Source organism: Rhipicephalus microplus, chromosome 5 (assembly GCF_043290135.1).
Source record: "Rhipicephalus microplus isolate Deutch F79 chromosome 5, USDA_Rmic, whole genome shotgun sequence".
Classification (NCBI taxonomy): domain Eukaryota; kingdom Metazoa; phylum Arthropoda; class Arachnida; order Ixodida; family Ixodidae; genus Rhipicephalus; species Rhipicephalus microplus.
In genome coordinates, this window is record NC_134704.1 from 217,181,625 (window position 1) to 217,209,136 (window position 27,512).

Below are 27,512 nucleotides of genomic sequence, written 5' to 3' on the forward strand. Positions count from 1 at the left end.
AAAGTTCAGTAATCACGAGCTGTAATTCATCTCCTGAGTTACTCATCAAGGGAATGTCATAAGCAAATCGCAGGTTACCAAGATACTCTCCATTCACTGTTATCCCTAACTTTCGCCAATCTAGGATTCTGAGTACCTCCTGTAAACACGTGCTGAATAGGATTGGAGAGATTGTGTCTCTCTGTCTTACACTCTTTTTTATTGGGATTTTGCCGCTTTCTTTATGGGGCAATATGTTGGCAGTTAATTCGCTGTAGATTTATTACACGATGCTTATATACGCTTCGTCCACGCCTTGACTTCGCAATGTCTGCATTATTGCTTATATATCTACTAAGTCAAAAGCCTTCTTGTAATCTTTGAAGGCTCTATGCCGTAGTTGGGTGTATTTGAGCGTTTCTCTATTACCTAATTGATAGTATGAATATGCTCCATTCTAAATTAGCCTGCACGAAATACTACTTTGTCCTTTGGTTGAGTGAGATTTAGTGTGCCCTTACTTTTATTAGGTATTATTTTTGTAATTAGTTTGTGGAGAACGGTCAGCAAGCTGACAAGCCTGAAATTTTTCGAGTCCTTGACGTCTGTTTTCTTATAGGTTAAGATGATTTCGGCGTCCTTACAAGATTTTGATATCCTTCCCGTCAAGGGATACTTCGTACATAACGTGGCCAGTTTATCTTACACGGTTTTCTGCCATCTTCTAAGAGCCCTGTTGACCTTATCCTCATCAGAGACTTTGCCTCTGCATTTTTTCTAGGGTTTTCTGAAATCGTGATGTCATTACTGGTAGGATATTGAATTTCTCTGAACTAATATGTTTTTGGTGATATCATCCTCGTTGTTTTGGCTTCTGTTTGGCTTCTGTTTAGCTCTCTATAGAACTCCTCCGCCACCCCGACTACGGTATTCATATTGGTTATGACATTGCCTTCTTTGTTCTTTAATGCACACATTTGATTTTTGCCAATGCGGAAATCTGCCTTTGCAGCTTTTTAGGCTTCTGCTGCTTTTTGCAACCTGCTCAATTCTCTCCATGGTATACCTTGTGATGTCCGCAACCTTACGCCTATTCATTAACTTCGAAAGCTCCACTAGCTCTGTTTTGTAGGTTGCATTTGAGACTTTCAGGTTTGTCGTCCCTTGATAGATTTTTCGTGTCCTGATATAGTTTGCCAGTGATCTGTCTAGAGAATGTACCTCCAACTTCCATTGCACCCTCCTTGTTGATACTAGTGAGATTATCCTTCATTGTGTCAGTGCTAACGCCAATAACCTCGTTTAGTGCCTCGAATTCGTTATGAAGCGAAACTGTGAATTACTGTACTTTCTATATAACTAGCAGTTCATTATTTGGCTTCTTGCGTATCAGTTTTTCTCTTTGCTTTTTTAACTCCAAGTGAATACGAGCTTTTACCATTGTCTGTTCACTGCATCTGATCTTGCCAACTACTTCTACATCCTGTAAGATCCTGTGCACACAAAATAAAGTTATTTAATTTTTAGTATCGCCATTAGCACTTCACTACGTCCACTTACGGTTAGCCCGTTTTCAGAAGAAGGTATTCAAGATCCGTGAATTATCAGGTTCGACGAACTTTACTAATAACTCCCCTCTGGCATTTCTAGAGCCAATGCCATTTTCCCTAACTGCATGGTCTCCTGCCTGTTTCTTGTCTACTTTGACATTAATGTCGCCCATCAGAATAGTATGCTGCGCCTTTATTTCATTATTGGCCGACTCTACGTATTTATAGAAAGGTTCTACCAAATAATCATCATGGTTCAATGTAGGCCCGTTGGCCTGTACTACCTTCATTTTGTACGTTTTGTTCATTCTAATTATAATACTTGCCACCCTCTCACTGACGCTATAGTATTATTTCATGTTTCCAGTGATATCCATGTGTATGAGAACCCCCCCCCCCCCCTCTCTAGTTATTTTCTGTCAACTAGTCTACAATAGCATACGACGTGTCCGTTCAGTATGGGCCGCACTGTGAAAGCCTCACATGTTCCCTAACCTCGGCGAGCCCTATCACATACCATTTAACACCCTGCGATTCTTCGAGTAGCCTAGCTAAACTAGCCTCAATAGATGGCGTTCCAGCGCTCAAAGTAGCAAAGTTCAGATTCTATTGGCAGCCTGTCTGGACCCAGAGATTCTTAGCACCCTCCGCTGCGTCGGAGGTCTCACCGCCGCCTTGGGCAGTTGCTTCACAGCCACTGGGGAATGAGGCCCAAGGGTTAATTGCTGTATTCATGGGAGGTTGTGGCTAGATAGTGAACCAGGGTGACCAATCCAGATCTTGTGATAAAGTACATTACCGGCAGCTAGTTTATTCCAGCTTCCTTTAGAAGCAGTGATAACTCAATGCTGTCTTGTGGTGCTCCGATCACAACTTCGCTTAAAGGTGATCTATGTTTTCCATCTTTATTTCTGTAATTCTATTGCGCTGCTGTCTCATTTATTTATTTATACCTCGCTTGCGCAGATTACAGCGTATGTGGTGTTAGCTACAGCCACGATCCAGAGACTGGACTCGACGACTCGATGGAAGGGCGCATATTAGGTGGGACTGAAGCTGTCACCGTTTGGCCTTGGATGGTGGAGATAGGCCACGAGGACGGCAAGGTATTGAGAAGTACTTTTGTTTTGAAACTGTTTTGCTGCAAATATATATATCTTTCTGGTTGACAGTCCCTGTCAACAACAACAACAACAACAACAACAACCTTAATAATGATAAGAAGAAGACGAAGAAGAATCTTTATTGTCGTCTTGAGTACCACGCTAGATAACAGGCCTATCGAAGCCAGACGGTGGCTTGGCTGACTAGGCTCAGCATATTGGTAAAACAGAGCTGGCGTACATATTGGAGAACATATACCATAATTGATCAGAGAAAAGAAGACATGTAACTCTTCTACACTACACTTAAGCAGAATAACACTACAATCAAACTAGCTGAAGCAAAACTACATAAACAGCAGAATGTGTACACAAGGATTGAGCAATCCTTTAACAGATAATACCCGGCATGAAACAAGCTACATAAATAGTCTTACAATAAACGGTGCAGCAAAAAAAAGTTATTTTAGGACATTTCGTAAGTTTTGTTTTGTCGTTACAGGAAAGACACTGTCGGGGAGGACATTAGAAACAGAAGAAACATGAACCTTTTTAATAGCTTGCCCTAGTCGTGTTGTGATGAATGGTACGAATAAGCAGGGAGGTTTTATGATTAGAAAAAGAAGCAATGACACTTTTTAAACTCAGAGTGTTCTAAATCTCGTAATATTACAGTTTGCATAAATGACTTTTTGAAAGACGGCAGGCGAAGTAAAGAAAAAAAGATTAAATTGTCTGTTCATGTATGATTTTAAACAATCTATTTCAACGTGTTTTTCAAAATGTTATCAACCTGACACTGCCATGACCAGAAATATTATCCAAATATAATGATGCTATAGCGCAGGACAGTGTACGCAAAAGAGAGCATAATGGTCACTTCAATATTATTGGGCGCAATTGATATAATATTAAAAATTTATCTTGAGATTTTTCGTAGGTTGCCACAAAAACAAGTCATGTGATCATTATAAGACGGGTCGCTATCGAAGAACACACTGAGATAGTTTATGGAATTAACATATTCAATGGGAGTACACCTAGAGGATTCGCACTTACAGGCATGAAGAAACAGAGGCGCATTCGTCACTATTGCTTTCAATAAATTTGTGAAGCAAGTCAGTTTTGTTTTTTGAATAATCACAAAGCAATTATTAGTGAACCGTGACGCAGCCTCATGAACGGTGTCTTGTAGTACTGACAACTCCTTATTGTAACAGATGTGTTTGGTTAAGAGAACATTGTCGTTTCGAAATAGACATTTTGGAATCATCACTTATGAATAAATAAGGAATAGAGGAGATAAAATGAATTTTTGTAGTAGACTAGCTGGCTGAGGTAAAGGCTTGCGTGTCGCGGAAGTTTTTCTTTTATTTCTTCTTTTTCCACCGATCGTCACTAATCAGGCGTCGCAGATGGCGTCCCCACACTCCAGGGACGTGGTGTCGAACAAAAGGACTTTTGAGGGGCTGTCTCGCTTTGAAGGGATACCAGGCAGTGTTTCCGAAATACAGGAATAGGCGTTTGAAGTAAATACTGAATTCTCCTGGGTATCCGCGTTTTGGGGTGATTACATGTGTGTGCGGTGGCTGTTCGCTATGTCGGGCTTACAATAGTTGATCGGCTAGTAAGAGAGATGAAAACGGACGACACTAGTACACTGGAAAGGGTAGCCAGACTGAAACACGGAAATATATTTGCAATTGTTTAGTCCTCGTTGCAGTTACGGTGGCGCGAATCTCGAATATATATATATATATATATGTATATATATATATATATATATATATATATATATATATATATATATATATATATATATATATATATATATATATATATATATATATATATATATATATATATATATATATATATATATATATAAGGGAAAGAAGTGTATACCTAAGGGCTCGTTTTTCCGTGTTTTAACACAATAATAATGAGATATAACAGACAGTAATGCCAAGCAATGTACAGGGAAAGTTATTAGAACCAATGGAATGTAAATAAGAAGAAAGAAAATAGAATGAAAAAATAACCAGCCATGGGCAGGAATCGGACCTACGAGCTTCGAATAACGCGTTCGATGCTCTAACCACTGAGCTACCACAGCGGCCTTCCCTCCATCCACTTTTTTGGGTTTATATGTGAATTTAGAAGTAGGAGTGACAGTCAGCGCCATCTATAAGCCAAACGGCGAGTGTGAAAACACTCTTGTGCGCATGTTTTGGTGTCACGTAGCACGTGAACTTATTAAGAGCGGGCAGCTGATTAATTTTCCCTCTTATACAACATAAACACACCAAGTCTGCCAGTACGAGACCCTCGTTCAATGAAATATGGGAAAGAAGTGTATACCTAAGGGCTCGTTTTTCCGTGTTTTAACACAATAATAATGAGATATAACAGACAGTAATGCCAAGGAATGTACAGGGGAAGTTATTAGAAGCAATGGGATGTAAATAAGAAGAAAGAAAAGTGGATAAAAAATAACCAGCCGTGGGCAGGAATCGAACCTACGAACTTCGAATAACGCGTTCGATGCTCTAACCACTGAGCTACCACAGCGGCCTTCCCAATGGTTCTAATAACTTCCCCTGTACAATCCTTGGCATTACTGTCTGTTATATCGTATATATATATATATATATATATATATATATATATATATATATATATATATATATATATATATATATATATATATATATATATAAGGGAAAGAAGTGTATACTTAAGGGCTCATCTTCCCGTGTTTTAACACAATAATAATGAGATCTAACAGACAGTAATGTCAACTAATGTACAGGGAAAGTTATTAGAACCAATGGAATGTAAATAAGAAGAAAGAAAAGTGGATGAAAAAATAACCAGCCGTGAGAAGGAGTCGAACCTACGTACTACCTTCGAATAACGCCTTCGATGCTGTATATATATATATATATATATATATATATATATATATATATATATATATATATATATATATATATATATATATATATATATATTGTCACGGGGTCGTGACGTGGCCGAAGACAGGAGACTTCGTGTTGGGATTTAACTGTTTATTTGGGCGAACCTGTGCCCGGTAAACGGAAAGTCCAATTACAGCAGCAGTCTCGCACAGATAGCAGTCTCGGACTGATAGCGGCGAACGGAGCGTCGGCCTTCGATCAACAACTGACAAGCGGCGAAGCGCGTCGCATTTATACTCCCGCCGTCGAATGTTCTAGCGCTACCACTGGCGGCGGCGTACGTTCCAGAACAATCTGTACCATTCGCACAGTGGGCGTGATCTTATCGAAATGATCTACTACAGTCCGGAACCCTCTCGAAAACTGCAGGCGCGGTTTGCGCTGAGAATCGTGTGGTGTTTTGGGACGATAACAAAAGCTTGGGAAATGGAACGTGGCATTGCCCCCCTCTGAAAAAGGCATCGTCTCGATGCTTTAACTAAAGATGACGGTACAATAATAATGCAAGGAAGTACAATGAATAAATTACAATACAACAATAATACTAAAAAAAGCACTGTTTCAGTTTGTTAACGCGCATGAAACGGCTTTAGGCTTGCGACATGGACGACTTCAGGTCGCGATCGGCGTCGTTGAGAGTTCGTGATGCCGTCGGGGACAACCTCGTAATCAAGTGGGCCGAGACGTCGAACCACCCTGTATGGTCCGAAGTACCGTCGCAGAAGCTTTTCACTTAGTCCACGTCGGCGTATCGGCGTCCACACCCAAACACTTTCACCAGGCTGGTATTCCACGAAGCGTCGTCGAAGGTTGTAACGGTGGCTGTCGGTCGTCTGTTGATTCTTGATACGGAGCCGGGCAAGTTGTCGGGCTACTTTGGCGCGATGAAGGTACTCGCTCACATCCAGGTTTTCTTCGTCGGTGACGTTGGGTAACATGGCATCGAGCGTCGTTGTCGGGCTCCTTCCGTAGACCAATTTGTATGGAGATATCTGCGTCGTCTCCTGCACCGCCGTGTTGTATGCGAAGGTCACATACGGAAGAATGGCGTCCCACGTCTTGTGTTCGACATCGACGTACATTGACAGCATGTCGGCGATCGTCTTGTTAAGCCGCTCGGTGAGGCCGTTGGTCTGTGGGTGGTACGCTGTCGTCCGGCGGTGGTTTGTTTGGCTGTATGCCAAGATCGCTTGAGTTAAGTCGGCAGTGAATGCCGTTCCTCTGTCGGTGATAAGGACCTCCGGGGCGCCGTGGCGAAGGACGATATTTTCGACGAAGAACTTAGCTACCTCGGATGCACTGCCTTTTGGCAGGGCTTTTGTCTCGGCGTAGCGGGTGAGGTAGTCGGTAGCTACCACGATCCACTTGTTTCCAAAAGCCGACGTCGGGAACGGCCCAAGTAGGTCCATACCAATCTGCTGGAAAGGTCGGCAAGGTGGATCTATTGGCTGCAGAAGTCCCGCTGGCCTTGTCGGCGGTGTCTTGCGTCGCTGACAGTCCCGGCATGTCCTCACATAACGAGTGACGTCGGTGGTAAGACGCGGCCAGTAGTACCTTTCTTGTGTCCTCGCGAGCGTGCGAGAAACACCGAGGTGCCCTGCCGTCGGATCGTCGTGCAGGGCCTGCAGGAGTTCCGGTCGCAGAGCTGAAGGCACCACAAGGAGGTACTTAGGCCGAAGCGGTGAAAAGTTTTTCTTTTGTAGAAGACCGTTTCGTAGAAAAAACGACGCAAATGCGCGCTTGAATACCTTCGGGACTTCGGCGGTCCTGCCTTCGAGGTATTCTATTAGGGCCTTGAGTTCCGGGTCGGCCCGCTGTCGTTCAGCGAAGTCGTCGGTAGTGATCGTTCCCAAGAAGTAGTCGTCATCCGGGTCGTCGGGTAGCGGTTGGTCGACAGGCGCACGAGAGAGACAGTCGGCGTCGGAGTGTTTTTTGCCGGACTTGTAAATGACAGTAATGTCATATTCTTGAAGTCTCAGGCTCCATCGTGCGAGGCGACCTGAAGGGTCCTTCAAAGTGGCTAGCCAACACAAGGCGTGGTGGTCGCTCACAACTTTGAAGGGCCTGCCGTAGAGGTATGGGCGAAATTACGACGTAGCCCAGATGATGGCGAGGCACTCCTTTTCTGTTGTGGAATAATTTGCTTCTGCTTTGGATAGCGATCGGCTGGCGTAACTAATAACCCTTTCAAGTCCGTCAGCCCTCTGCACAAGAACGGCGCCAAGACCTATGCTGCTTGAGTCAGTATGTATTTCTGTCTCGGCGAATTCGTCAAAATGGGCAAGTAACGGAGGCATCTGGAGGCGATGTTTAAGCTCCTGGAAAGCGTGTTCCTGTGGCGTTTCCCACTTGAACTCCACGTCGGCCTTGGTAAGGTTAGTGAGAGGATCGGCGATGCGGGCGAAGTTTTTCACGAACCGCCTATAATAGGCGCACAGGCCCAGAAATCGGCGCACGGCTTTCTTGTCAGTGGGCGGCGGGAAGTCGGCGATGGCGGCTGTTTTCCGTGGATCAGGACGAACTCCAGACTTGCTGATAACGTGCCCCAGAAACAAGAGCTCTTCATACGCAAATCTGCACTTTTCTGGCTTCAGTGTGAGTCCGGAAGTCTTGATGGCTTGAAGTACAGCTTCAAGGCGCCGAAGATGCTCGTCGAAATTCGAGGAAAACACGACGACGTCGTCCAAGTACACAAGGCAAGTCTGCCACTTCAATCCTGCCAGTACTGTATCCATAACGCGTTGAAAAGTTGCAGGCGCTGAGCAAAGGCCGAAGGGCATCACCTTAAACTCGAAGAGGCCGTCCGGTGTTATAAACGCCGTCTTCTCTCGGTCTCTTTCGTCGACTTCGATTTGCCAATAGCCAGTCTTGAGGTCCATTGACGAAAAGTACTTGGCGTTATGGAGCCGATCAAGTGCGTCGTCTATTTGTGGGAGAGGATACACGTCCTTTCTTGTGATTTTGTTCAAGCGGCGATAATCGACGCAGAAACGTAGGGTCCCATCCTTTTTCTTCACTAACACCACGGGGGATGCCCACGGGCTCTTGGACGGCTGGATAATGTCATCCCGCAGCATTTCATCAACTTGTCTCTTCATGGCCTCACGTTCTCGCGTCGAAACCCTGTACGGACTCTGACGGAGTGGTCTGGCATTTTCTTCGGTTATTATGCGATGTTTCGTGATTGGGGTCTGCCGAATTTTTGATGACGACAAAAAGCAATCTTCGTATTGCAGGAGCAGGGCCTTGAGCTGTTCTTGCTTATCGTTCGGAAGTCTGGGATTGACGTCGAAAGCTATGGGAGGGGCTTGGTTCCTCTGAGCAGGTTCCGCAGAATCGGCGAGGGCGAAAGCACTGGTCGCTTCGACAATTTCTTCGATGTATGCGACCGTTGTTCCTTTGTTCACATGTTTGTACTCATTGCTGAAATTCGTGAGCATAACCGCTGCTTTGCCTCCCCGCAGCTCTGCAATTCCTCTTGCGACGCAAATATTTCGGGTGACCAACAGATGCTGACTGCCTTCAACGACGCCTGTGAAGTCAGGTGATTCAGGAGCGCCGACTGAAATAATGACGCTTGAGCGAGGCGGAATAGTGACTTCTTCTTCCAGCACATTCAAGGCATGGTGTCCAGACGGCGTGTGCGGCGGTAGTGCTTCTTCTGTGGATAACGTTATCGACTTTGTTTTTAGGTTGATGACAGCACCATGGAGGCATAAGAAGTCCATGCCAAGGATGACATCTCTCGAGCAAGGCTGTAGGACTATGAAGTCTGTAGGATAAATACGGCCGTTAATGGTGACTCTCGCTGTGCAGATTCCTGCAGGCGTTACGAGATGACCTCCGGCTGTGCGGATTTCAGGGCCTTTCCAAGCTGTCCTAACTTTCTTTAACTTCGCGGCGAACGACCCACTGATGACAGAATAGTCGGCTCCAGTATCGACGAGAGCGGTCACACTGTGGCCGTCGATAAGAACGTCGAGGTCGCTAGTTCGCCGTCTCGCATTACAGTTAGGGCGTGGCGTCGGGTCACGGCTGCGTCGGCTTGTTCCGCTGCTTCCATGTTGTGTCGTCAGGCCACCTTCAGTAAGTGAGCTTTCACCGTCAGGGCTTTGCCTGGTTGGCGTTGCGTTCGGAAAGCTCCGTCGCGGTGTCGTCGTCGGAGGAGGATCTTCGGTAGTTGGTCGCACAGCAACCGCACCTCCACCGGTTGCTGCCCTTAGTTTCCCGGATACGGGCTAGGAGACCGGCCCCGCGTTGGGCCCGAGTACTGTCGGTACTGCGGTGACGTGCGGCGGCTGGGCGACGGCGAACGCGAAGGGCTTCGTGGTGTCCACCGAGTTCCTGTCAGGTAGTCGGCGATGTCACGTGGTCGTTCTCCTGGCTGCGGACGTGGTGCATCGACGGCGAAGCCACGCAGTCCCATCTGTCGGTACTGGCAACGCCGGTAAGTGTGCCCGGCCTTGTCGCAGTGGTAGCACAGTGGGCGGTGGTCAGGGGTGCGCCAAACGTCGGTTTTCCTCGGCGCACTGCGCTGGCCCGCTGGTGAACGGTATGTCGTCGGTGGGGGTGGTGTCGGCGGTGGTGTCTGGCGACGGAAGTATAACGGGGCGGCGTTTTGGCGTGGACGGGGAGGAGCGTTGTGGCGCACTGCAGCGGCGTAGCTCATAGTTTCTGGCTCGGGCAGCGGTGTATGGGGAATTCGAAGTGATTGCCGAACTTCTTCTCGCACAATGTCGGTGATCGAATCCACTTGAGGTTGCGCCGAAGGCAACAGTTTGCGCAGCTCTTCCCGCACGATCGCTCGGATCGTTTCACGCAGGTTTTCGGAGTCACTGGTTGAAGCAGCAGCGCATTCTGGAGTCAGGCGACGATTATACTGTCTGGTGCGCATGTCAAGGGTTTTTTCGATGGTGGTCGCCTCGGATACAAATTCTTGGACGTTGTTCGGTGGATTCCTCATTAGTCCCGCGAAGAGCTCCTGTTTGACCCCTCGCATGAGGAAACGAACTTTCTTCTCCTCAGGCATGTCTGGGTCAGCGTGACGAAATAGGCGGGTCATCTCCTCTGTGAAAATTCCAACTTTCTCATTCGGTAGCTGAGCCCGGGTCTCTAGTTGAGCAGCGGCCTTTTCTTTGCGAGCGACGCTCGCGAACGTTTGCAGAAATGCGCCGCAGAACACATCCCACGTTCGGAGCGTGGACTCACGATTCTCTATCCAGGTCCTTGCGGTGTCTTCCAGGTAGAAGTACACACGCCGGAGCTTTTCTTCGTTGTCCCAGTGGTTGAGGGCGGCCACACGGTCGTATGTTTCTAACCAGGACTCCGGGTCTTCGAACGATGACCCATGGAAAATTGGTGGTTCCCTGGGTTGATGCATGACTATCGTGGGCAGGGATGCGGCGGTTGCCATTGTCGCCGCAGTCGCGGTCATGGCCTTGGTCTTCCGCGCCTTGTCTTCTAGAATCCTGTACTCCGGTGGTAGCCCTTGCTGTCGGCAGCTTGTTCGCTGCTCCTGGTTGGCGTCGGTGTCTTCTCCGCGACGTGGGCTGGGTTCACGGCTTGACGGGGGCGTGCGGTACATGAACGAAGCAGCACCTCCACCAGATCTCACGGGGTCGTGACGTGGCCAAAGACAGGAGACTTCGTGTTGGGATTTAACTGTTTATTTGGGCGAACCTGTGCCCGGTAAACGGAAAGTCCAATTACAGCAGCAGTCTCGCACAGATAGCAGTCCCGGACTGATAGCGGCGAACGGAGCGTCGGCCTTCGATCAACAACTGACAAGCGGCGAAGCGCGTCGCATTTATACTCCCGCCGTCGAATGTTCTAGCGCTACCACTGGCGGCGGCGTACGTTCCAGAACAATCTGTACCATTCGCACAGTGGGCGTGATCATATCGAAATGATCTACTACAGTCCGGAACCCTCTCGAAAACTGCAGGCGCGGTTTGCGCTGAGAATCGTGTGGTGTTTTGGGACGATAACAAAAGCTTGGGAAATGGAACGTGGCAATATATATATACACATATAAAACGGAGTGTATACCTAAGGCTCGTTTTTCCTTGTTTTGATAAAAAAATAATGAAAACTAACAGACAGTATTGCTAAGGAAAGTATAGGGGAGGTTATACAGACTTGTAAGGTAAATGTGAAGAAAGAAAAGTGGGTGAAAAGATAACTTGCTGTGGGCAGGAACAGAACTTGCGACCTTCGAATAACGCGTTCGATGCTCTATCATTGAGCTACTACGACGGCTATCCTCCTAGCCACTTTATTGGGTATATATGTGAATTTAAACGTGGGAGTGTCAGTAAGTGCTATCTGTAGCCACGGCGGCGAGTGTGGCACACCTTTTATGAGCTTGTGTGGCGTCACGGAGCACGTGAACCTATTACGGGCTGGCAGCTGACCAATAGTCCCTCATGTACAACCTAAGGCACCAAGTCTTCCACCACGAGACCCTCGTTAATGAATAAGGGAAGCAAGTGTATACTTAAGGGCTCGTTTTTCGATATTTGAAAACAATAATGAAATCTAACAGACAATAATGTCAAGGAAAGTATAGGCGAGGCTAGTTTCATTTCTTTGCTCTCCTCTTCTGCTACCAACGCCAATATATATATATATATATATATATATATTTATTTATATATATATATATATATATATATATATATATATATATATAAATATATATATATATATATATATATATATATATATATATATATATATATATATATATATATATATATATATATTGAGATCTAACAAACAATAATGCCAAGAAATGGATAGGGGAAGTTATTAGAACATACGGAGTGTAAATAAGAAGAAAGAACATCGAACGCGTTATTCGAAGGTCGTAGGTTCGATTCCTGCTCGTGGCTGGTTATTTTTCGCTCAATTTTCGTTCTTCCTAATTACGTTCCAATTGTTCTAATAACTTCCTCTATACATTCCTTGGCATTATTGTCTGCCAGATCTCATTAATATTGTGTCAAAACAAGGAAAGACGAGCCCTTAGGTATACTAGACACTTATATATATATATATATATATATATATATATATATATATATATATATATATATATATATATATATATATATATATATATATATATATTGTTGATACGTTTATTGACGGACACTTGTCGATGATGCTTGACAGCGACAGTCAATGCTTGTAGCGACTCTCTGCACGAGCTGCTCTTCTTTTTTGCTAAAAGGGCGACCCACTAGAAGGCGCTGAAGAGGACGACCCACTGTTCGAAGGCTTCGCCACAACTAGCCCGGGTACGAAGAGGGAGCCGCCTGGCGACCTAACAGCTGGTTACTATGAGCGGGTCGTGGTAGGCTTTGAGGCACTCCACGTTGACAATGTCGCGCCCTCGACGGCGCATGCCTGAAGATGGTTCGATGGGTTCGATCAAGTAATTTACAGAAGAAGAGCGTTCGACGACACGGTAGGGGCCTTCGTATTTGGGCAATAGTTTTGAAGATAGGCCAGTTGAACTGGTAGGGATCGAGAGCCAGACGAGCGCTCCAGGGAGGATCGTGGGTGCAGTAGTGCTGGTGTCAGTGCGAATGCCTTTTTGCCGCTCTTGATCATGCGCTGTAAAGGTCCTTGCAAGCTCTCGACACTCTTCAGCAAGCTTGGCTGTAGCAGAAGTAGGCGCCCACTCGGGCGGATCTGGCTTGTACGAAATAATAGTGTCGATGGCGTGCGACGGGTGCCTTCCATTTAATAAAAAGAAAGGTGAAAAGCCAGTAGTGCTTTGAGGGGCGGTGTTATATGCGTAGGTGACGAAGGGTAGAATGTCATCCCAATTTGTGTGATCGGCGGTGACGTACTTGGAGAGCATGTCGCCGAGCGTACGGTTGAAGCGTTCCGTGAGGCCATTCGTCTGCGGGTGGTAAGGAGCAGTTTTGCGGTGAACAACGTTGCACTCTTTGAGAATGGCTTCGACGACTTCAGACAGGAAGACGCGGCCTCGATCACTGAGCAGTTCCTGAGGTGGACCGTGTCGTAGCAAGAATCGTTAGAGCAGGAAGGAGGCTGCATCACTCGCTGTAGCCGCGAGGAGAGCGGCAGTTTTGGCGTATCGCGTGAGGTGGTCCACAGCAACAATGGCCCAGTGGTTACCAGCCGACGTTAGTAGAAGTGGCCCGTACAAATCAATGCCAATGCGCCCAGACGGCATGACAGGCCAAGGTAGAGGTTGCGGACCTACCGGTGACAGGTGCGATGAAGCTTTGCGGCGCTGACATTCTATGCAGGAGCGAACGAATTTCTGCACGTAGCGGTACATGCCGCTATAAAAGTACCGTTGGCGAATGCGGTGGTAAGTCTTCGATACCCCGGAGCGCGCACATTGCGGATGAGAATGAAAGAATTCGCATATGTCAGAGCGCAGACTGCGGGGTATGATTAGTAGCCACTGGCGACCGTCACCATGGTAATTGCGTCGGTGGAGGAGGTCGTCGCGAACGGCGCATTGGTGGGCTTGACGACGCAACGCGCGAGTGGATGGAGTGGATGGATCAGTCAGCAAGTCTATCAGTGATGCAATTCATTGATCATTGTGCTGTTCAGTAGGAACGGCATGAATACTAATGGAAGAAACGGCAAGGTGAGACGCTGAGTCGTAGGCATTGTCGTCAGGCAAGGGAGAGCGCGACAGGGCATCGGCGTCAGTATGTTGCCTTCCGTGGTGGTACAGCACGCGGATGTCGTAGTGTTACAGGCGAAGTGCCCACCGGGCGAGACGGCCTGAGGGATCTTTCAATGACTACAACCAGCATAGTGCGTGATGGTCGGTGACTACATCAAATGGGCGACCATACAAGTTAGGTCGGAACTTGGTAAGGGCCCAGACGATTGCCAGACATTCTTCCTCAGTGACGGTGTAATTAGTCTCGGCTTTTGTAAGCTTCCACTTGCATACGCCTCGGTATACTCCGGGAACCCTGGTTTGTGCTGCGCAAAGACAGCGCCGAGACCGACACCACTGGCATTTGTGTGTACCTCTGTAGGGGCCGTAGGGTCGTAGTGGCGGAGTATGGGAGGTGACGTCAACAAACGACGGAGCGTTGAGAATGCGTCGTCACACTGTGATGACCACGAATGGAGAGGCCCGTTACTTCCGAGGAGCTTCGTCAGCGGCGATACGATTGATGCGAAGTTTCGGATGAAGCGCCGATAGTGGTAACACAGTCCTACGAAACTGCGCAGTTCCTTCACGAATGTCGGCTTGGGGAACTCGGTCACGGTCCGAAACTTGACTGAATCGGGGAGAATTCCGTACTTGGACACGACGTAGCCGAGTATTGTCAACTGTCGAGCTGCAAATAAGCACTTCTTTAGGTTCAGTTGCAGACTGGCGTATCCCAGACGCGTTAAAACATGCCGCAGGCGTTGAAGATGCGTGGAGAAGTCCGGAGCGAAAACGACGACGTCATCGAGGTAGCAAAGGCACGTGTGCCATTTCAGGTCACGCAGAACGGTATCCGTCATGCGCTCAAAGGTGGCGGGTGCATTGCACAGCCCAAACGGCATGACGTTGAATTCGTACAAGCCGTCGGGAGTGACGAAAGCGGTCTTCGGTCGAGCGTCTTCAGCCATAGGTACTTGCCGGTATCCTGAGCGCAAATCGAGGGATGAAAAGAATTCGGCTCCTTGCAGGCTGTCAATCGCGTCATCTACACGCGGTAGTGGGTACACGTCCTTACGAGTGATCTTGTTGAGGCTCGGTAGCCATGAGCAAGATACGACGTGGCGCATGAAACGAAGAAAGAGTTGTCGGATATGGCTCGCCATCAGTGCGACGCCCTCGTAGCTGGGATGTAGGCTGTCAGCAGCAAGAACACGCGCAGATGGGAACCACTCGAAACCGTGGTCCAGAAAAAATACAAGAAAAGAGTGGCGGCAAAAATCCCTCAGGTGGTGGTTAAATTCACATTCCTCTCGGTTGCAGTGTTGTACAGTCGCTGTGTTGCGGTTGCCACGGCGACGATTGGTAAACCGGGGAAAGACCAAGCTTGCATGTATCTGATGTATTTCAGGGTGTTGCGAAGCAATGAAGTTCAGCAGGTCTCTGTATTTGTCAAACGCCACACGACCTGTGCTGCGGGTGAGGTCATTAGTCCCGACGCAGAGAATAAGGGTCGTTGTTCACGGGGTGGCACCAAGTCCAGTAGCGCACGTACGCCGTCGATGCTGGCGAAACACTGTGTGACGAAGGTGGGAGTGCTTTCTCGAGTAGGGTTGAAGTGCTGGTAAAAGTACTTTGTTTGGGAGTCCCCTACAAGGACAGTTTAAACCACCGTCTTTGGGAACTTCCACAGTATAGTTTTCATCGCCGTCCGTTCGGGATCCATAGGCGTAAGGTATGAAAGAGGTGTCCTTGGATCCAGTGGAAAAATACCAAAACGTGGAGGACGGGCAAAACGAGAACTTTTTATTTTTCCTACGTTTCAGCTGGGGACCGGCCTTTATCAGGGAAAACATGATACAGAAACGCGCTTTTCTTAAGTAGGCATGATATATCAAGGGAATCAGGTTTTCCTTATCACTATGATAGGGAACTGCGCGAGTCATTTCTGATAACAAGTTCAACGTGATCTTATCCGGTATAAATAAAAATCCAGGCAAACTGACGTTTCTTTCGGCACAGAACTAATCTTTAGCTTAATCACAGTCTGTTCATAATCACTGTACTCGCAGATTTTCGCTACTCCTTTTCGGCGCTGTGAATTTCTTGATTTCGTGTTATCAATTCTGTTTGTGCCCCATGAAATTCTTAGTTACGCATCTTGTTCCGGTCGAACGTTTTCTGCTATACTTTTTTGTCTTTTCGTTGTGCATGTGATGTGCTGTGTAGGTTTGGTAGTCTTATTCGTAGATAATACTGTACTTTTCAAACGGCTATTCATGTGATCCACTTGATGTAAACACCGTTAATGCATTCTCATAATCCTTCTTTGACATTGGTTTGGCATTCTCGGCGCACCATTCATCACTCGCCACGACACAGTAGACAGTGTATGATAGTGAGAGTTCACGTGTCAGGGGCCCTTGATACACGAAGCCTACTTAAGAAAAGCACATTTCTGTATCGTGTTTTCCCTGATGAAGGCCGGTCCCTGGCTGAAACGTAGGAAAAATAAAAAGTTTTCGTTCTGCCCGTCCTCCACTTTTCGGTATATATATATATATATATATATATATATATATATATATATATATATATATATATATATATATATATATATATATATATATATATATATATATATATATATGTATATATATATATATATATATATATATATATGTTACGACGGCTTGGTTGTACCGAGGTTTATTTGAGGTGAACGCGAGAACGAACAAGCGCAACGGACCTGAAGATGAGGCGCACGTTCACAGACGATGATGATTGTCAGCCAGAACAGGTGACGATGATTGACTGCTGTCCAGACGATGATGAAGCGCGTAATAGATGCCTACACTTATTGCCCCCAGGTGGAAGCGGCCAGCCTGGCCACTGCAGGTGAGTAGTCAAGGTCACGAGGAACGTCGTGTAAAAAGCTTCATGCGGGAAACGTGTACAATTTCGGTGCTGGGGCAACGGCGGTCAGTTGGTACGACAGGAGGTGTCACACGATAGTTGACAGGTGAAGTCTGCTCTAAAGCTACATGCGGGCCGACGAATCGAGGCTGGAACTTGTCGCACAGACCAGGTGTGCGAATTCATGTCAATAGCAGCACCTCGTTACCCGGTCGGAATGATAACACACGATGAGAGGTGTCATGGATGGTCTTCCATGCTTGTTGCGTCGCTTCCGTATTCATACGAGCGCGATGGCGGCACTGGGCAAGGCGAGAAATTTATTCTTCGCAAGAAGACGGTGATGGAGGGCCATTGCTGGTGAAGAACGAAACGTCGATAAAGAAAGTAGGTGAACGTCCGTAAACGTGGTAAAACGGTGAGTAGCCGGTTGTGCGCTGAACAGCGGTGTTGTAGACGAAAGTAAGTAGTGGTAGAAGTTTATCCCAGTTTCCGTGATCCGGTTCAATATACACGGCGATCATGTCGGCAAGGGTTCGATGAAATCTCTCGGTCGGACCATTTCTTTGAGGGTGGTAGCTAGACGCCGTTTTGTGTGTAGTACCAGAAACGTGAAGAACTTCAACTAAAAGCTGTGATGAAAACACCTTTCCGCGGTCACTTAGAAGTACACGAGGAGCACCAAGACGTAGAATTATGGCCTGAAGGACGAAATCAGCAACTTCCGATGCTGAACCAGTAGCTACTGAAGTTGTCTCAGCATAGCGTGTCAGATGGTCTACGGCGGTAGCTATCCATCTGTTTCCAGCGCCAGTAACAGGAAGGGGCCCATAAACATCGACACCGACGACCTCGAAAGGTGTTGTAGGGCACGTCATTAGCTGTAATTGACCAGCAGGAGGAGATGTCAGAAGTTTGCGATGTTTGCACGGAGAGCAGTAACCCACGTACTTTGCTACGCTGGTAGAAAGGCCAGGCCAATAAAAGCGGCTTCGAATGCGGTCGTACGTTTCGTGAAAGCCGAGATAGCCAGCAGTCAAATCGTCATGAAAGGCGTTAAGTACATGATGCCGAAGAGTGCGTGGCAGAACATGTACCCAGCGTATACCGTCAGGATGATAAATGTGACAATACAGCACACCGTCCTGGAGCTTGAAGTGATCGAGTTGTCGACGGAGCGGTGCATTGGGTGGACGCGTAGCTCCTGAGAGGTGGTCTATAACGCGCCGACAGTACGGGTCAGCTTGCTGGCGAGAACTGAAGAGTTGGTCATTGTCGATTGGCGGCTGGTACAGCGAGGCGAGCAAGGCAACAGAACTGCGAGTCATGTCCACACTGGTGCCATTGGAGATGGCAGCTGGAGTGTCGAACGAAGCCGTAGGTAGTGGGCAACGAGAAAGAGCGACGGCGTCCTGATGTTTTTTGCCAGATTTATAAATAATGTCAAACTGATAGTCCTGTAAGCGTAAAATTCAACGAACCAAGCGTTTGGACAAGTTCTTCATTGCAGAAAGCCAGCATAAAGCGTGGTGGTCCGTTACGATGGTGAATTTGACGGCTGTACAGATAAAGGCGAACTTTGTATGGACCAAACCACAGCGAGGCACTCTTGCTCAGTGATGGTATACTTCTTTTCGGTAGACGTAAGCACTCGGCTAGCGTATGCGAGGACCCTTTCCCATCCAGAGTTATCACGGTGGAGGAGAACAGCACCTGTGCCACAACCACTGACGTCAGTATGCAGGAGTGTCGGGGCAGTGTCATCAAAATGGCAGAGTACAGGCTCTGACGTGAGAGCTTCCTTCAATAGTTCAAGCGCCGACTGACATTCTTCGTACCACACAAAGGGTGCATTAGAAGCAAGTAGTTTGTGAAGTGGCGCAGCTATTGAAGCGAAGTTTCGTATGAAGCGACGAAAATAGGATGCAAGGCCAATAAAACTTCGCAAATCCTTAGGTCTTGTCAGGCGTAGATATCAAAGGACGGCAGTGATCTTTTCGTGGTCAGGGCGAATACCGTCCTTGCTCACGACATGACCGAGAACCTTGATGGATTTGGTGGTGAAACGGTATTTCTTGGTGTTGAGCTGCAGAACCACACCGGCGAGGCAAGTTAGGACGTCATCCAAGCGCCTCAGGTGCTGAGAAAACGTTGATGAAAAGATGAAAATGTCATCAAGGTAGCAGAGACACTTCTTCTTTTTCAGACCACACAGGATGGTGTCGATTATGCGTTCCAACGTCACGGGCGCATTACAGAGCCCGAAAGGCATCACGTTAAATTTGTATAGGTCATCGGGGGTTGCAAATGCCATTTTTCTTTGTCTATGTCGTGCATAGAAATCAGCTACTATCCCGAACGCAAATCAAGGCTTGAAGAGTATCAAGGGCATCGTGGATGCGTGGCATGGGGTAGACGTCCTTGCGCGTGATGTTGGTAGGTGCCCAATAATGGACGCAAAAGTGCACATAGCCATCTATTTTTGTACCAAAACAACAGGGGATGACCAAGGGCTAGTTGATGGACGAAATATTTCTCGTTCCAGCATGTCAGCGATGTTTTCCTTGATGATTTTTCACTTAGCGAGAGACACGTGGTACGGGCGGCGGTGCACAATAGACGTTCCCTCGGTCTAAATGCGATGCGCTGCAGTGGTAGTTCGGCCCAACGATGAGGAGCAGGTGTCGAAAGAACTGGCGTGTTTCGTCAACAAAGCAAGCAACTGCTGCGCCTGCATAGCTGTTAGGACATTACTGATAAGTGCTGTGAAGGGAGAGGAAGAACCAGGCTTACTCATAGAAGGGTCCTTGGTAGAGGCAGGTTTAGGTGGCGTGACGCTGGCAGGATCAGAATCCACAACACAGGCTCTTACAGTGCCCTCTGACAGGAGAGCTTCCTCCGGTGTAACATTCATAGCAATTACGAGCACAGAGCCATGGTGAAAGGGTACGAAACCTGATGCGAGGGCTAGGCCTTTAGCGACGCAAGTCGACGAAGGGGACACCAAGACGACGTCAGCGTGGTCGATGTCCTTAGAGATCAGGGTCACAATTCGCTATTGATGTGGCGGTAATTCCAGATCTTCACTTGCGAACAGGCGTAGTGGCCTGTAAACGCCTTCGTCGAACATGAAGTCTGTTTTAGTTAGGTGCAGAATCCGTTCACCACAACATATGTCGGCCGAAGAAGTAGATAAGAAGTCCCACCATAGAATTAGCTGGTAAGAGAACCGGGTAAGCACAGTGAACTGGCTGTAATGCAGGATGTCATCGATAAAAACACGAGCAGTACAAAGAGCAAAAAAGCGGATAGTGTTCCCCTGGGCTTTGACTAGAGTTGGTCCATTATAAGGTGTCATTACTTTTCAGGCGTTTGCACAAATCATATCTGACCACAGAAACTGTAGCACCGGTGTCCATCAAAGCGTCCACGAGAACTTCCACCATAACAGAAACCATGTCGAACGGGTGTGCTGTAAGAAGATCAGTCCTACTGTTACATGCAGTTTCTCCTCCGAAAACTGCATCATTTAGTTTTCCAAACGGTTGTCAGTGGTAAACAAGGCTGGCCGAAGAGGAGAGGAGGAGCGACGAAAGGGCGAAGGTGATCAGTGTCGGCTTTAACGGTAAGTGTTCCGCGTCTCAGCCGAGGCGGGCGGAGATGGAGACAGCTGCTGTCCAGATGAATAACGCAAGGCGTAAGAATCCCCACTGGGAAAGTCCCGTTTGCGCATGTCATACCCGCGATGCTCTTCCTGCTGGCGCTTGAGGCAGAAGCGCGATATATGGCCACGATATCCACAGTAAAAACATGTTCGGCGAGACGGGATCCAAGGCGGGTAGTAGTAGGCATTCGGCGCACCCGGAGATAGCGCACTCATGTGGGCAGATGGAGGGTCGGGTGACATTAGCCGGAAGTGGACCGGTGGTGCAGTAGCAACCGACGGGAACGATGACAGCGGCAACGTAACGTCATGCCATACCAACTAGCCCAAGCTGCCACACTTCGTAGAGTTTACGTTGCGAGGAAGCATGGCCGCAACTTGCGCGCACGTTGAAGGGCTGGACGGATGTGGCTGTACGTGGGCTGGACCGGCGAATGATGTCAGTTCCTCCCTTATTATGTCACGTAAGGCCATGCTTGAAGGCTCTGTGACATATGGAGAAGGTGGTGAGAAGCCCATTGATTGGAGTTCTTGGCGTATGATCTCCCGTATCTTGTCACGCAGGTCCCGGTCTGCCTGGCAGTGTTCGCTATTGCTCGACTGAAGGCGAGCAGAATCAAGTTTGTCGAGACGCTGACACGTAAAGACGGTGTCAGCGACAGTAGAAGGATTATGGGCAGCAAGGACATTGTAGGCAGTGCTTCCGATGCCCTTCAAAATGTGACAGAGTTTGTCTGACTCGGACATCGAAGAATGGACGCGCCGGCAAAGCGCAAGGACATCCTCGATGTACGATGTGTACAACTTGCCGGAATGTTGATGGCGAGTATCTATTGTTCTCTTCGCTAGAGCGGATCGAACGGCAGGTGTGCCGAATACTTGGCGAAGCTGCTGCTTGAAGGCAGGCCAGTCGGTGAGGTCAATCTCATGGTTCAAGAACCATGTCTTGGCAACGCCCATGAGATAACGCGATACTCGGCGGAACTTGTTAGAGTCGACTCAGTGATTAGTTGCGCTTACTCGCTCGTAGTTATCGAGCCAGTCCTCCACATAATCGCCGCGGAGACCAGCGGGAATCGCAGGGTCACGCTGGTGGTTTACGATGTAAAGAGGAGAGGCTTGCGCCGCAGGGACGAGAGCAGAAAGGTCTGGTCCATCGTTTTTGAATGTACAACAAACTCTACAAGAAGGATTGGATTATGTAGATCGTTTTCTAAAAAAAGAGGTATGGCACTTAGTCTGGCTAAAACAGCCATACTTCCGTTTACATTAAAAAGACCTGGAAACTTCCTGATTATTCTGCAAAATCAGCCTATTCAAATTGTTAAAACTCATAAATTCTTGGAAGTAATTTTAGACCGGAGGCTAACATGGTCGCCTCAAGTCCAGTCCCTTGAACAAAAAGTGAATCAGGCCATTCGAATCCTCCGGCATCTCTGCGGGGCCAAATGGGGTGGTACTACACAGTCGTTATTAGCCCTGCATGTTGGCTGAATACGCCCCATCGTAGCTTACCCACTGCCTTTGCTGCACGGACTTCCAGCCTCCACGGAAAGGAGACTTCACTTGTTATTGGCAAGGAGCTTGAGGGTATGTCTGGGTTTACCACGGTCAACTTCCAGTACTTTAGTGTATGCGGAGGCTCGAGAGCCACCTTTGACAATACTCCGAACTGACGAAACATCTCGAAATTTATTTAGAATTTTCACGCAACATGAAAGTCATTTTTTATCTGGTGCCCTAACACAAAGGACGGCAACGAGACTACAGGATACTATATATTTCAAGCAGTAGTACCAGAATTTAAACAATGAAAACCTTCAAAACCACCTTGGACGCTGCCACTTCTCAACGTTATCCGTGATATAGACGGCATACAGAAGAAAGCCGACATGACACCTCTAGTAGTGGCACAGTTGGTACTTCATCAGCTTCATGTAATGCATAAAAAACGAAGATACATACAGACCGATCATGCACTGAGAAAGCGTCAGCCTGTGGGCCTTTATACCCGAAATTCAGAAAAAGAAGATGTAAAAATTATCGCACAAATCTTCATCGACGACAGCAGAATTGGTGGCTATTTTTGAAGCAGTTAAGCTTATCTGCAAAAATTCTGAGCCACGAAAATAGGTGATATGCAGTGATAGCAAACCTGCTCTTCAGCTAATCAGAAATGTGAGATCACCTTACAAAAATGGTGAAATAGCACAATGTATTGCAGAAACTGTGGAATATGCCTCATCGCAGGGTCACAACATCGTATTCCAATGGATACCCAGCCACATTGGAATAAAGGGAAATGAAGAGGCTGGTAGCCTCGCGAAGAAAGCATTGAAGGAAGGACGCGATTGCGCATTCCCTAGGTCTGGGGCGGATATTCGACATTTTATATCGCAACGAGCTAACCATTGTTCGATGGAGAAGTGGTTTGAGAGCCCTAAATGAAAGGAAACGCTACTTTAAGAAGTTGATTCACACAGAAAATTTTCCATAGTCACAGACCTCCCACGACACCTAGAGACATTATTCCACCGTCTTCGATTGGAAGTAGCATACACAAACAGCTTCCTACACAAGATACATCGATCCAACTCATCGGAATGCCATTGTGGTCATGCAGAAGAAAATTTTCGCCATATTCTTTTGAGTGCGTTAAAAACGCAAATGAAAGAGAAAAATTGAAGAACAAACTTGCAAGTTTGGACAGACAGCCCCTCACAATAAAGAAACTACTTAGACCATGGCCTGAGATGCATCTCCAGAAAAAGGCAATAATCTTCGTGACAAACTTTTTAGTGGAGACCAGACTGGACAAGAGCCTATGACAGACAGTCAGAGATGGGTATATAAAAAATGTGGTCATGTATATACTGACAGTAGAATAGAATGGTGTGCGTGTAAATAGTTTATGACTGTGTGAACTGAGCGAAGAAAACTGTGTATTGGCATGATATTTGAATTGGTTTCAGTGTGCCATTGCGTTTTTAGGAGCGAAGCTCCTTAAGGCGTGGGCTGTGCGTCCCCTGTATGTAGCCACCTCTCGTTCAGTTCTAAGTATTACGCTAGCCACCGCCCGATCTAAAGGGTACAGCCATATCCATCCGTCCATCCGTGCATCTGTCCGTCCGTCCATCCATCCATCCATCCATCCAACCATCCATCCATCCACCCATCCATCCGTCCATCCATCCGTCCATCCGTCCGTCCGTCCGTCCGTCCGTCCGTCCATCCATCCATCCATCCATCCATCCATTCAAAAGATGCAAGATGTTATAAACTAGACGGCGGTACGTGTAGTTGATTATGAAAGATGCGAGGTGTTATAAAATAGGAATGATGCCACATATGGCGCGTGTCATCGTTCGATATAGTGCGGCGACGTACGCTAGGGGGAGCATTGCAATAAAATCGGGTGGGCAAAATGTACGGAGGATTCATGGTTTACCAGGTTTACCTCCGGAGCTTCGCCCACTCATCATCATTCACTTCATGGATATGGCGCATTTTTTTTCTTTTCCGTATTGTTAATTTTCGGGTACCATTCTGTATTATTATTTTATTTTTCGCTGCAGAACTTTGTGATATGGAGTAGCCGACGCAATAGGCACCTCAACCTCTCCACAGCAAAACAGTTAAAACAGAACAGAACAGAACAGGTCCGCCCACTCACTCTGAGACATGTTGGCCGACTGAGGGTCCAAGCGGCGGCCTGAACGGAGCTCCAGCGAGTAGGCGTTGTAAGGTGAGGTACTGGGAACGTCAATCCACCTCCACCACGTATGACGACTCGGTTGTAACAAGGTTTACTGGCGGTTAACTCCGGAACGAACAAGCGCAACGGACCCGAAGATGAGGCGCATATTAGATGCCTACAATCTATTTATATATATATATATATATATATATATATATATATATATATATATATATATATATATATATATATATATATATATATATATTCGGTGGGTCTGGAAGCTGGTACACGTACGCGAAGGCCATGCCATGGCCGAAACGTAATTCCTTCAAGGGACTGCTTGCTTTTTTGTACGTGTACCAGGTAATTTGCTTATACACTATAAAAAAAGAGCGAGTAAAAAGGGCGTCTTTTTGTCCCACAACAATAATCGTCATCTATATTGCGTTCCATCCTTGCGCTATCGCCCCGCGCCCGGTACATTCCGGTCACGATCGACATGCCCATTATCAGGGTTACATTGCATTCTCGATAGGAAAGTGGCCAGTGCCGAGTTTTCAAGAAAGGAAGCGCACGCAAGCCTAATGACGATTATTGATTTGGAACAAAAATACACCCTTATTACTCGATATCTTTTTCAGAGTATATATATATATATATATATATATATATATATATATATATATATATATATATATATATATATAAATATATATAAATATATATATATATATATATATATATATATATATATATATATATATATATATATATATATATGCAGTACAGAAAACAAACCAAAATAGAAAACAAAACAATACAATAACAATAAAATATTTATTTATTCCAGGAATAAATAAATATTTTATTGTTTTGTTTCCTATACTGCACTATTCTCGAAGTTTCTAACATACATATATATATATATATATATATATATATATATATATATATATATATATATATATATATATATATATATATATATTGTACTGGGGAAGAGTGAAAGAGACGGTATCTAGTTGGAGCAAGTGAAAGACGACTACGACGAAGAGCTGAGCTCGTGACAGTGACTGACACCTCTTGAACCAGGCAGTTGGTTTTATTCAATAAACCCTCCTATAATTTGGTGGAGGTGCTGGGTAGTCTTTGAAGCTAGAACTACGAAGTCGCATCTTACCTGCAGTGCCAGCAATGCCGGAAGAACCCTCCAACCAAGGTACCTCGCAAGTCTCGCGTCTACATGTCCCGGCGTGTGGCCACTGCGTCACCCACCGATCTTCAGCGGCACTGACAGCCAAGACGTTGAGGTGTGGCTGGCTACTTACCACAAGGTGAGCGCAGCGAACAAGTGGGACGATGCGGCTAAGCTGACCTATGTAAGCTTTTACTTGTCCGGCATCGCTAGTCCCTCATTGCGCAATCACGAAGCTGACATTGCCAGCTGGGATTCATTCAAGGCCTCCTTTTCGCAAGTCTTCGACAACCCTGCTGTGCGAAAACTCCGCGCAGAACAACGACTTCGTGAGCACGCTCAACAGCCAGGAGAGACCTTTACCAGCTACATTGAAGACGTTGTTGACTTGTGCAAGCGGGTAAACCCAGCAATGCTCGAAGCCGACAAAATCAAACAAATCCTGAAGGGCATATGCGGTGACGCATTTCAAATATTGTTAGTCAAGGACCCACAAACCATTGCCGAACTCGTCAGCTTGTGTCAGAGTTTTGACGAATTGCGCAAGCAATGCGCCCAAACACAGCGCTCTCTGGAACAACGTGATTCGATCGCGGCCTTGACTCTCGGAGACAAGAACGACTTGTTGGCTCGCATAAAGCAGTTCATGCGTGAGGAGTTCGCTCAGCAGCTCTCCCTTTTATCGAGCGCGCCCGAGCCAGCACAAACGCATCCTTTGGCCCCAGATCACCTGGCCCCAGCCATAAGGCACGTCATACAAGATGAGGTAGCTAACGCTTTGCCTTTCACTCGTTCACCACCTCTGGAAGGCGCACCCTTGACGTATGCGCAAGTCGTTGCAGCCAGGGCGCCTTGCCATCTCACTTATGCTACCTCACCGATCCCTGTTCGGTCATCACCAGTTCCGTTCAGCCGGCCGATTGCAGCATTTCCGAATCCGTGGCGCACCACGGACAACCACCCGATTTGCCACTCTCGCGGTTACGCAGGACATGTGGCTCGCTTGTGCCGCCGCCACCCTCTCGTCCAGAGCGACACCATGCTAAATTGTCGCACGACTCTCGGCGCTTTAACAACACGACACGTCAGTAAGGATCCTCTTCACCCGACCGCCCTCCCTCAGTCAGTCACCGATCTCCATCTCTCCGACGTCGCTCCCTGTCACCTATGCGCCGTCGACCCTGCCTTTCAGACGCGGAAAACTAGATGTCGCAGTTACGGAGGCACGAACTGGGTCGTCGTCGAAAGAATCAAGACCTCGCATTTCTCCGACAAACGTCATCGACGTTTTTGTGGACGGTTACTGTACCCTTGCGCTTGTGGACACTGGTGCTGCCGTTTCAGTAATTGATTTAAAACTTTGCCGCATGCTTCGGAAGGTTACCACGACGCCGAAGGGGTTGTCCCTCTGTACTGCCAATGCTCACCATATTTGACCATCAGCTGCCTGTACCGCCCGCGTTCTCAGCAAGATGTTTTGTATACCGTTGAATTTCTTGTGCTACAGGCAAGTGCTCATGATGTGATGCTCAGCTGGGATTTTCTGTCTAGTAGTCATGCGGTTATCGGCTGTGCTCGTGCTGAAGTGACCTTCTCTGCGTTGTGTGCCTCGTCTCCGGAATTTCCGTTGAACAAGCTGTTTGTCGCTGACGACATCAACATACCACCGACTAGCGCAGCCTTTGTTCCCGTATCTTGGGCCGATGTGTCTAAGCCTGCAGTGTTGTTTACGCCTTCCCAAACATTCCAAAGTCGCAAGAGCCTC

General features: G+C 47.1%; 1 protein-coding gene across 12 annotated transcripts in view; it reads left to right on the top strand.

Moving 5' to 3' along the window:
* Positions 1 to 27,512, top strand: part of LOC119173521 (complement factor B) — a 1,265,978-nt gene that overhangs the window by 880,657 nt on the left and 357,809 nt on the right. For all 12 annotated transcript variants that reach the window (XM_037424323.2, XM_075896490.1, XM_037424324.2 and 9 more), the window contains one exon: positions 2,496 to 2,635. In XM_037424323.2, the coding sequence (XP_037280220.2) occupies positions 2,496 to 2,635 (140 nt within the window). The remainder of the gene's footprint in view (positions 1 to 2,495; positions 2,636 to 27,512) is intronic.